The sequence below is a fragment of the Pinus tabuliformis genome, chromosome 9 (genome assembly GCF_031772625.1).
Source record: "Pinus tabuliformis cultivar Carrire ecotype Pingquan chromosome 9, CPIR1, whole genome shotgun sequence".
NCBI classification, from domain to species: Eukaryota; Viridiplantae; Streptophyta; class Pinopsida; order Pinales; family Pinaceae; genus Pinus; species Pinus tabuliformis.
The window spans coordinates 1,937,758,119-1,937,768,059 of record NC_142307.1 but is presented as its reverse complement, the minus strand read 5'-3'; the positions used below and the strand labels follow the sequence as shown (position 1 = coordinate 1,937,768,059).

Below are 9,941 nucleotides of genomic sequence, written 5' to 3'. Positions count from 1 at the left end.
TTGGTGTTGACCCAAGATATTCAAACAAAGCATTGTTATGATAAGCCATCATATTAGACTATGATATTAATAAACCATGGTATTAGACTATAGAAGCCATGGTATGAGAGAGATCCATTTTAAGTGATATGGTTGATGTTGACCCAAGATATTCAAACAAAGCATTATTGTTATGATAAGCCAAGCCATCATAGTAGACTATGATATTAATAAACCATGGTATTAGACTGTAAAAGCTGATGGTATTGGACAAATTGGTCCATTCCATTCCATTATATTATATTGATACATTATATTATATAATAATGATTTATATGAGTATAAAAATAGCTATAGATTTAGAGATTCTTATAGCTATTCGACCAACAAAGTAAAGTAGAGTAAAGTAAATATTGAGATTTGTTGTCCAGGGTTTGGTACTACGCTTAACCTCCTCATAGCATAGCAGAGATGGGGGGCGTTGATTTTGAAGGTTTCAGGAAGTTGCAGAGGGCAGATGGCTTCGCTTCGATCCTTGCTATCGGCACTGCCAATCCACCCAATGCTGTGGATCAGAGCACATATCCAGATTACTACTTTCGAATCACCGGTAACGAGCATAACACAGAGCTCAAGGATAAGTTCAAGCGAATATGTAAGTTTCAGTTTCAGTTTCAGTTTCTGTTTCTGTTTCTGTTTCTTCATGAATCAATCATGTGAACAAATATTATTCTATTCTCGTTACAAAAACCTGAACCTGTTTTCTTTCATGCGAACAAGTATTATTCTATTCTCGTTACAAAAACCTTTCATGTGAATGTGAAGAAGAAATATTATAATTCTGAAATCTGCAATACTTAATCAATATTAGCGTAGCGTCACTTTTCAAATTTAGACTCAAACAAGTGAGAGATTCCGAAATCTGCACTGCCTCTGCCTCTGCCTCAATGTTAGGCGTCACTTTTCAGATTTAGAGTCAAACAAACAAGTGAGAGATTCCGAAATCTGCACTGCTTCAATGTCGGCGTCACTTTTCAAATTTAAATTTAGTGGCTGTCACTTTTTATTATGTTACTCAAATGATTGAATTAAATTACAATATAGGAATGGTTTAGTTACTTAAATGATTGAATTAAATTACAATCTCGGAATGGAATGGTTTAGTTAGTGACTATAACGTTTTTTTTTATATCACGTACATAACTAAATTTCAATATGGTAATCGTTTATCAAATTTAGTGAGTGTTCTAATTAGTTATTGTTAAGGTAGAATTATATGTGAAATTATTATTATCATTAATTTAATGCTGGTTAATTCAAATTATATATAATATTTAGTTTTAAAAAATAAATATTTATATTTTAATATTATAAAAATTTAATTAAATTATAAAGATTTTTAATATTATTAGAAAAATAATATTTTCCAGATATTAAGTTGATTATAACTTAAAACTATTGATTATCATTCAAGATTTTGGATACAAAAATGATGTTAGTTTTTCTAATCATCATACATATGGCTGCATGCAGGTGAAAGGTCAGCAATAAAACAAAGATACATGTACCTGACGGAGGAGATTCTGAAGAAGAATCCCGATGTGTGCGCGTTCGTGGAGGTGCCATCGTTGGACGCACGGCAGGCGATGTTGGCTATGGAGGTGCCCCGGCTGGCAAAAGAGGCTGCTGAAAAGGCCATTCAGGAGTGGGGGCAGTCCAAGTCTGGGATCACTCATCTCATATTTTGCAGCACAACGACTCCGGATCTACCCGGAGCAGACTTTGAGGTAGCCAAGTTGCTCGGGCTGCACCCGAGTGTGAAGAGAGTGGGCGTGTTCCAACATGGCTGCTTCGCCGGAGGCACCGTTCTTCGACTGGCGAAAGACCTTGCCGAAAACAATCGAGGAGCTCGGGTGCTGGTCATCTGCAGTGAAACCACCGCCGTTACCTTCCGTGGACCCTCCGAGACTCACCTGGACAGCCTGGTGGGGCAAGCTCTGTTTGGCGACGGTGCGTCTGCCCTCATCGTGGGAGCCGATCCCATCCCTCAAGTGGAGAAGCCCTGTTTCGAAATCGTTTGGACATCCCAGACAGTTGTTCCCAACAGCGACGGAGCCATCGGTGGGAAGGTGAGAGAGGTCGGACTGACCTTCCAACTCAAAGGCGCGGTTCCGGATCTTATCTCTGCCAACATTGAAAACTGTCTGGTGGAGGCGTTCAGTCAGTTCAAAATATCCGACTGGAACAAGTTGTTCTGGGTTGTTCATCCCGGAGGACGTGCCATCCTTGATCGGGTGGAGGCCAAGCTCAATCTGGATCCCACAAAACTGATACCCACCAGGCACGTTATGAGCGAGTACGGAAACATGTCCAGTGCCTGCGTCCACTTCATATTGGATGAGACGAGGAAGGCGTCTCGACAAAACGGATGTTCAACCAGCGGAGAGGGGTTGGAAATGGGAGTCCTGTTTGGATTCGGGCCGGGCCTCACCATTGAAACAATTGTTCTCAAGAGCATTCCCCTTTAACAATTAAACTACTTTCACACAGAATCGAAGTAGCTAATGTTAAGAATAAATGTGAGCAGGCTCATAGAGTGTTTCTCCAACTATCTATTTTTACTCAGGAGTAAATTTAATTATGTGACCTGGATATAATTATAATTATAATTATAATGATGTATAGTTTGAGTGGATTTAATGATTCTTCACATGTGTTTTTTTTCCTCTTAAAAGGTCATAGATGCAAATCTTAAAGGGTGAAGTATGTACATCTCTTATAAATTTAAGTAGACAAATTGTTGTGTAGGAAAAAATCTCATAAGCTTGCCATGACTAATCCTTTCTCTCCTATTTAACCTGGAAGTATGTACAAAATTTAAGTTGCCAAATTACTAGCATGGAAAAAATATCATATTTACATTTTTAATAAATTTAAGTTGACAAATTAGTGGGCATGGAAGAAATATCATATACTTGCTAGGTCTCTCATTTAAGGTTAAATTTGATTACTCTCCCTATAATGTTTCCTTTTAATTAAATTGTTATTTTTAAAAATTCAATTGCATAATAAATCCATTCTCATAAATATCTAAATAATCACAACTACTAAATCAAAACCAACAACACGGCTGCTAGTACTACTTCCCACTTATTCAAGATTAACTTCTTCCCTTCAAATTCCTTCACACAACATATTAAATCACTAAGAAGAGAAAGATAGTCATCAAAACACTTACCCCATGATACACCTCACATTACTAATATCAAACCAGCATAGATCCATCATAATCTAGGATCTATTAAGTGCAAAAAAAAAACCAAATTTTTAGAGGTACAAACCTTTTAAAAAATATATTTTGCTACCAAATTGTAAAAGAACCAAACTGTATTACCTAATTTCAATTTAGGGAAATTTGATACCTACCCAAAATAAAAGATGAGTAAACGTTAAAAAAATATATTTTGAACGTACCAGCATAACTTAACTTTTTGAAGCCTTCTGTTTGCTATAGTTCCAAATTTTAAGTGAAATTTTTGATTTTTAGTTAATAAAATTCATAACTACCCAAAATAAAAAATGAGTGAATGTAAAAAATTATTTTGAAAGCATAACTTCGATTTGCTAGAGTTCCAAATTTTAAATAAAATTTTTGATATTTAGTTCATAAAATATATTTACTCATTTTACACCCTCACTAAATTGAAATTGTGGAAAGGAGATCTTAAGCGATCTCTGTGGAGAACAGAACCTCCAAATTTGACCACAAGAGGACTGAGGACGGCATAGTTGAAAACCGCCTCATATTGATATTGCTATTGATATTGAGTGTCCAGAACCGCCAAATTTATTGATATTGACGGTGGAGAACAGAACCTCCAAATTTGACCAGAGGAGGGAGGACGTCAAAGACTAAGACTAAGACTTGACATGTAATTATTTCCGTACGTAAACTCCTCCATCCATGTACGTACGTCACTGATGCCTTTTCCATGGACATGTAATTATTTTAATATTCCACGTGTTTAATTGGTTCCGTACGTAAACTCCTCCTTTTCCTCTTGACACCGACCGACTTGATGGATAATCTGATTTACACTCTCCTCTCCTGGGAGTATGTATGAATATTCAAAATCCACACGTTTCTGAATTATAGTCTCCTCTCCTGGAGTATGTATTCTGAATTAGTCTCCTCTCCTGGAATATTCAAAACCCATTCATCCACGAAATATGGATTTAAAATTTTAGATATTTACATTATTTTTAAAAATGTGGTACCTTATTTATTTAACATTATAATTTATAATTTAAAGAAAGGATATGTAATTTAAAGAAGTTTAATGGTTAGCAAAATGTGTTTTAAATTCCAAGAGGATACAATTTCACTGTATATTTCTTTCTTTCTTAATAAAATGTTATAGTTTTAAGGCTATGTACTTCTTTATAAATTTTAAATTTTTACCATCAAAACACCACTCCACTTTCATAAATAAACAGAGAGATAATTCAATATCAAATTGACCACTATTACTAAAGTTAGTTGGATATCAAATTCATTGCAATTACTAAAGAAATAATGCCATTGTGACCACTAATGACTAAACATTTATAGGAAATAAGTTCAACTAAATATGTTTTCCACCTATTATAGGTTGTGGAACACTCCTACATGACCTTCGTGATCATCCACATCCACACTTAGTCTCATAAAAAAGTAAAAGATGTTTCTTTTCTTTTTGTGACTTCCCCTTAATCATGTATGCTACCATCTCCATGCTAGATGTCAATATTGGCCACTACTAAAACTTGATAAATATCAACTACATATCCCACAATGTAGAAGAGGGGAAAAAATATACTAAAATTACTAAAGAAAAAGACCAAGGTACAATATAAACATTATTTACAGGTCCCATTAAGGCATGGGGGCTTCACTCAATGAACCTCTAACATATTGCGTGCGTTCGTGTTATACTAAACAATACCCTTAATTTGACTACATATTGGAAAATACCTCTAAAAATCACATTATTTAACCCCTTAGAAATATGAACCCAATACACCTTCCCAATTTAAAAAACCCCTACTTTCACTCGATATTGTAGGTATCCTAATATTTTTTATACCCTTTTATATTTTTTGATTAATTTTGAGGTCCATTTTTTATACATATCAATATAAAAATCCTTTACCCCCTATATATCCCCCAATATATTATGTTATTTTTTCCTCAATATATATCCCCCAATATGAACCCACGTGGTATGGTATTTCTCCCCACTGAAGCCACCTGTACTAAGGTAACCAAACTAGTAGCATAAACTCAAAACTTTGATATTGGCTCTATTGTCTAATAATCATATAACATAAAATAGTAAGGAAAAACTATATAAATAGCATTGCATGGACTATCAAGTATAACTAAGTTGAAAAACAAAACATGGATTAAGTCTTAAGCTCTAAGTAGATTCATTCAGTTATCTTGAGGGTTTGGCTCAGTGGTTGTGGGTTGTCACTAGTAACTAATGATGAAGAATCAGTTCCAATAATATTCTTTATGAGTAGGTTGAATTTTTTATCTACTCTTTCCTATCAAATGCTAAATTGAGTGCCGATGTAAATAGTATGTAACATCCCCCAACACATCATAGAAAAATTTGCTATGTATAATTATGTTTGACTGCACATCATCATTGAAACCATTATGAATTTTTTGTACTGTGATTGGAATCATGCCGAGAGAGATATAAATTGTTTATTATATTAAACTCTTACCCTAGCTCATGTGAACTAATACTTCTCAAGTAAGCATACTATATATGTTGTCTGATTAAATATATCTGGTTACATCCCCTTGAAATCTATGCAATGCATGATGTCTAAACCTACGTTTCTCAAGATGCTCTTAAGTTTTATGTTTCATTTCGACTTGTGATAATATTTGAGTATATAATGGGAAGGTTCGAGATAATGTAACTCTCAAGGATATACTCATACTGAGCTGACTCATATGGGTTTTTGTCCCAGAGTCTTGCAAGAGGCCTCCAAGTCCTACGGGACTCGGGTTTCCCTTCAATGCTCCGTCAAAACTTAAATTGATGAATCCCTCTAGGGGGCAATGAAGTAATTGAGTGAGTCCATTCCCCTCGTGTTGAGCTTCCAGGAGGTTGGGGCAATCATCACCAGTGATAGGTTCATACGATGAAGAATTCTAACCTCATGGGGAGCCACTTTCCAGTTGTCAGGGTGTCATTTATCTGCCATGATTGTTTCCCGTATGTTCTAGATGATCCCTTCCGAATCAACTTTCTAGGGAAGAGGGTGATTCTTAAAGATTCTGTGGTTCCGTTCTTTCCATATAACCCATAGAGTTATCCCCAAGGTGAGCCCCCAAGCTCTGTTGAGGATTGGGTTTAGAAGAGTCATGTTCATGATAAGAGGATAGTTTCTTGAATGCTATGCTTATCTTGATTCATTATTCCAAAGAGATCCTCCACCTATTGCCATTTTTTCTCAGCAAATGGGTATCAGTTTAGCATCTATTATAGATCTTCATTTTTTTGTTTACAGAGGATGCAATATGAAGGTCCATATATAGCCTTTTGTTGAAGTTGGCCACAGGTAAGAATTCTACCCCTGCAAACTAGCCATAAGAAGTAGACCACCTTCGGTCACCAACCTCCTTTCCTAATCTTTTTCCAAATGAGATTGTGATGCCCCTATTTCTGACCTATCCTGAGATCATATGCCTCCTTAATATTACAAGTGCCTTTTATAGTATATCCCCATCTTAGGAAGTATTGTCCATTTAGGATAGAGAGTTTCCTAGAGTCTAGTTCCCTTTCCAACTGGTTCCATTGTTCTGAATCAAGGGCCTGGTGCCAATCCATTTGTTCCTTCAATTTCCTCCATCCTTCACTAAACAATTCTTATTTCCAATATTGATCTACCGTATGGAAGTTCCTTCCATTTGTGTACAGAAAGAGGTCGCTTAAGTCCTGTTTCCCAAGAATTTTACCTTGTTTCTGCCACGAGCCTTCCCAGAACAAGTTCGTTTTCCCATTTCTGATATCTTAGAAGACATGTTGTTGTATGAGATCTCTGTTTTCGACTTCCATATTCAAAATTGCTAAGCCTTTAGGTGGGTCATGATATACGAGGATATATTATGTTCGATTTGGCATGTTGTATTTTCGTGTCCATATTTTTTCTAGAGGTCGGGTTCGCCTCTTATCCAATGTCACTATACTTTGGCTCCCATTACTTGATTCAGAGTATAGGGGTCGCAGAAACCCAAACCTCCTTCCATATTAGTCTTAGTTAGGTTTGGGTATGATACCAAATCCCACTTCTTTACTTTCTAGGCTCCTCCCCATAAGAACTTTTTAAAAATTTCCACCATCCTTGCGTAAGAGGTTTTTGGGGCTGCCATCCCTGAGAGCTGGTAGATTGGAATAGATTGGAGAACGACTTTGAGGAGGACCATGTAGCTATGCAAATTTAGGATTCTGAAGGCCCAACTACTGAGTTTCCCACTGATGTTTTGGACCAGAGATTGCCAACAAGAGGTTTTTAGAGAATCCACAAACAAGGGAATTCCAAGATATTTGGAGGGGAGAGATGCCAAAACCAAGAACTCGAGCAAGATATGAATAGATAGTCCCTGGGGTATTGAAATATGAATATGTATGATTTGTCATTATTTATCATAGTCCCTGAAGCATCCATAAATGGTAGGAAGACCTCTTTTATTTGGCGAGATTCTCGCAGTGATACATGACAGAAAATCATGATATCATCCACGAATTATTGGTGGGTGATAGGGAGGTCATTGCCCCATAGTCTAAGGCCCCTGAGATGAAAGGTTCAGGCTATATGTCTTTAGATAATGGCCTAAAACTTCTGTAGCAATGATGAAGAGGAACAAAGAGATGGGATCACCTTGGCAGAGGCCATGTGATGGGTTAAAGGTTCGGGTAGGGGATCCATTAAGGATAATGGAATACACAGGGGAGGACACCATAACAGAGATCCAATTAATTCATCTCTGATCAAACCCGAAGGAATTGAAAACATTGTTTGAGATAATCCAAATTTAATTAGTCGTAGGCTTTAGAGAGGTCTAGTTTTATCATCATGCCATGGAGTTTTTGATGCTTCAAGGAATGCACAATCTCCTGAGAGGTGAAAAATCCATATAGGATCTGTCGACCTTCCTTGTTGGTGATAAGGAACAACAATTAAAATTTGATGGGAAGTCTTATTTGATGAGGTGACATCCAAGTCAATAACTACGTTTAGAGGAAACAAGTTTAGTTAAATAAGTTTTGCACCTCTTCTAGGTTGTGGAACACTCCTACATGACCTTGGTGATCATCCACATCCACATCCACGCCTAGTCCCATAAAAAATAAAGTCAATGCCACTGTGACCACTCCTTCCTCCTATATTCAAAAGTTATGTTCTTATGCTCTCCCTTATGCCTTTCATATATCAAATTAAAATATGAGTGAATGTTTGGAATGCATATATCAAAAGATGAATGAATGTTAAAAAATATTTTGGATTTTACTTTCTTGTACCACATAAATGTTTGTGTTCTTTCCTCTTAATCCAATTGGGTGGAGGAAAAACCCAATCTGTATCTTATTAGTACTCCGTAATTTTTGAGGTTGCGGAAAAAATCAGAGAGGTAACCACAGAACCACTTTAGAAACTGGGAATCTAGCCCTTCTAGTTTCAGAGAGGGATCTTTCTTTATGATTTAGCTTTGTTTCACTCAAGGTATTAGGCTAGCTATTAAGTTTAGGTTTGGTTTTTTTGTTTTGTTGGGTTGAAACTGGGAAGTAAGTCCATTGGGCAAATGGAGTCACAGGTTTTAGGTGATCAAATACATAGTTTACACACTAAACTTACAAGGAAGGTAAGGAAAATTTATTGGATCCTTTAAGATCTATGGTGTGAATGGGAGGAAAATATTTAGAGATCTAATTAAAAACGGAGAAGTTAATAATTCTGATTTTAATCTTTAGGGGAAAACAGAAAAATTATTCTTAAGCTAGGGAGAGAGTGCACATTCGAACAAATTATGTTCTTTATCTTCTTATAATAATTCAGATTTTAGAATCATATATGAGAATAAAAGGAAAACAAATTGACAAAGAAAGATGCACTTCACCAATAAAAATGACACAAGAATCCTATAATGATTGCACTGTATTACTAAAAATCTAATCAATGGTGGCTCTGTGCCCTGCTTTACAATACAAGTCCTTTTCTTCAAACAAGTCCCAACACCTATTACTTCAATTGATGAATTATTAATACAAATTCTACAAAAAATATCTTCATGAAGTATTGATACAAATTCTCCACAAACTATCCAGCCAGTCACCCAGTCAGCTAGCCTGCTGCTCATCCAGAAAACTACACAACTTTCATGAGTAGTCCCCTAGCTTCCCAGCATCTTTCTCAACTCAAAAACTACGCAAGGATGTTTAGCAGGTCATCCTCCCAGCAATTGCATATTTTTTGCCAACAACACTCCTACATTCCGCTGCCAGCTCGTTGAAAAAATGTGCATTTTTTCTCGTCAAGCCTCCTACAGCCCGCTCCCATCTCCTCGGAGGAATTGCCTAGTTTTTGCTACCAAGCCCCTCTACTGCCTACACTACTTCCATCAAAAAATTGAGCAGATCTTCCTGCTAGTCGAGATAGATCTCGCAGATAGTCACTATTGATCTGGATTGTCCATCTCAGTCTCTAAGTGACTTTTGCGCAATTTTCAGAGGCAGTGCTTGGAGCCCGCATCCCAGCTTGAAACCTACCTTGCATAGTTTCATAAAATTGTCCTCTCTCCTGGTCACTTGCATACAAAAGAAAATGATAATGCATCATGGTAGACTAGGAGATTTATGGATTTGATGTCGTTTTGTCATGAGCGATTGCAGATACAGCTACAT

The 9,941-nt window shown here is 36.5% G+C and overlaps 1 protein-coding gene across 1 annotated transcript; it reads left to right on the top strand.

Moving 5' to 3' along the window:
* The first annotated feature begins 407 nt into the window (after nt 1-407).
* LOC149156715 (pinosylvin synthase-like) lies at nt 408-2,636 on the top strand. The gene is made up of 2 exons (XM_089438455.1): nt 408-634; nt 1,513-2,636. Exons 1-2 carry the CDS (start codon nt 451-453, stop codon nt 2,505-2,507), a joined length of 1,179 nt encoding a protein of 392 aa, XP_089294581.1. The 5' UTR covers nt 408-450; the 3' UTR covers nt 2,508-2,636.
* The last annotated feature ends 7,305 nt before the right edge of the window (nt 2,637-9,941 follow it).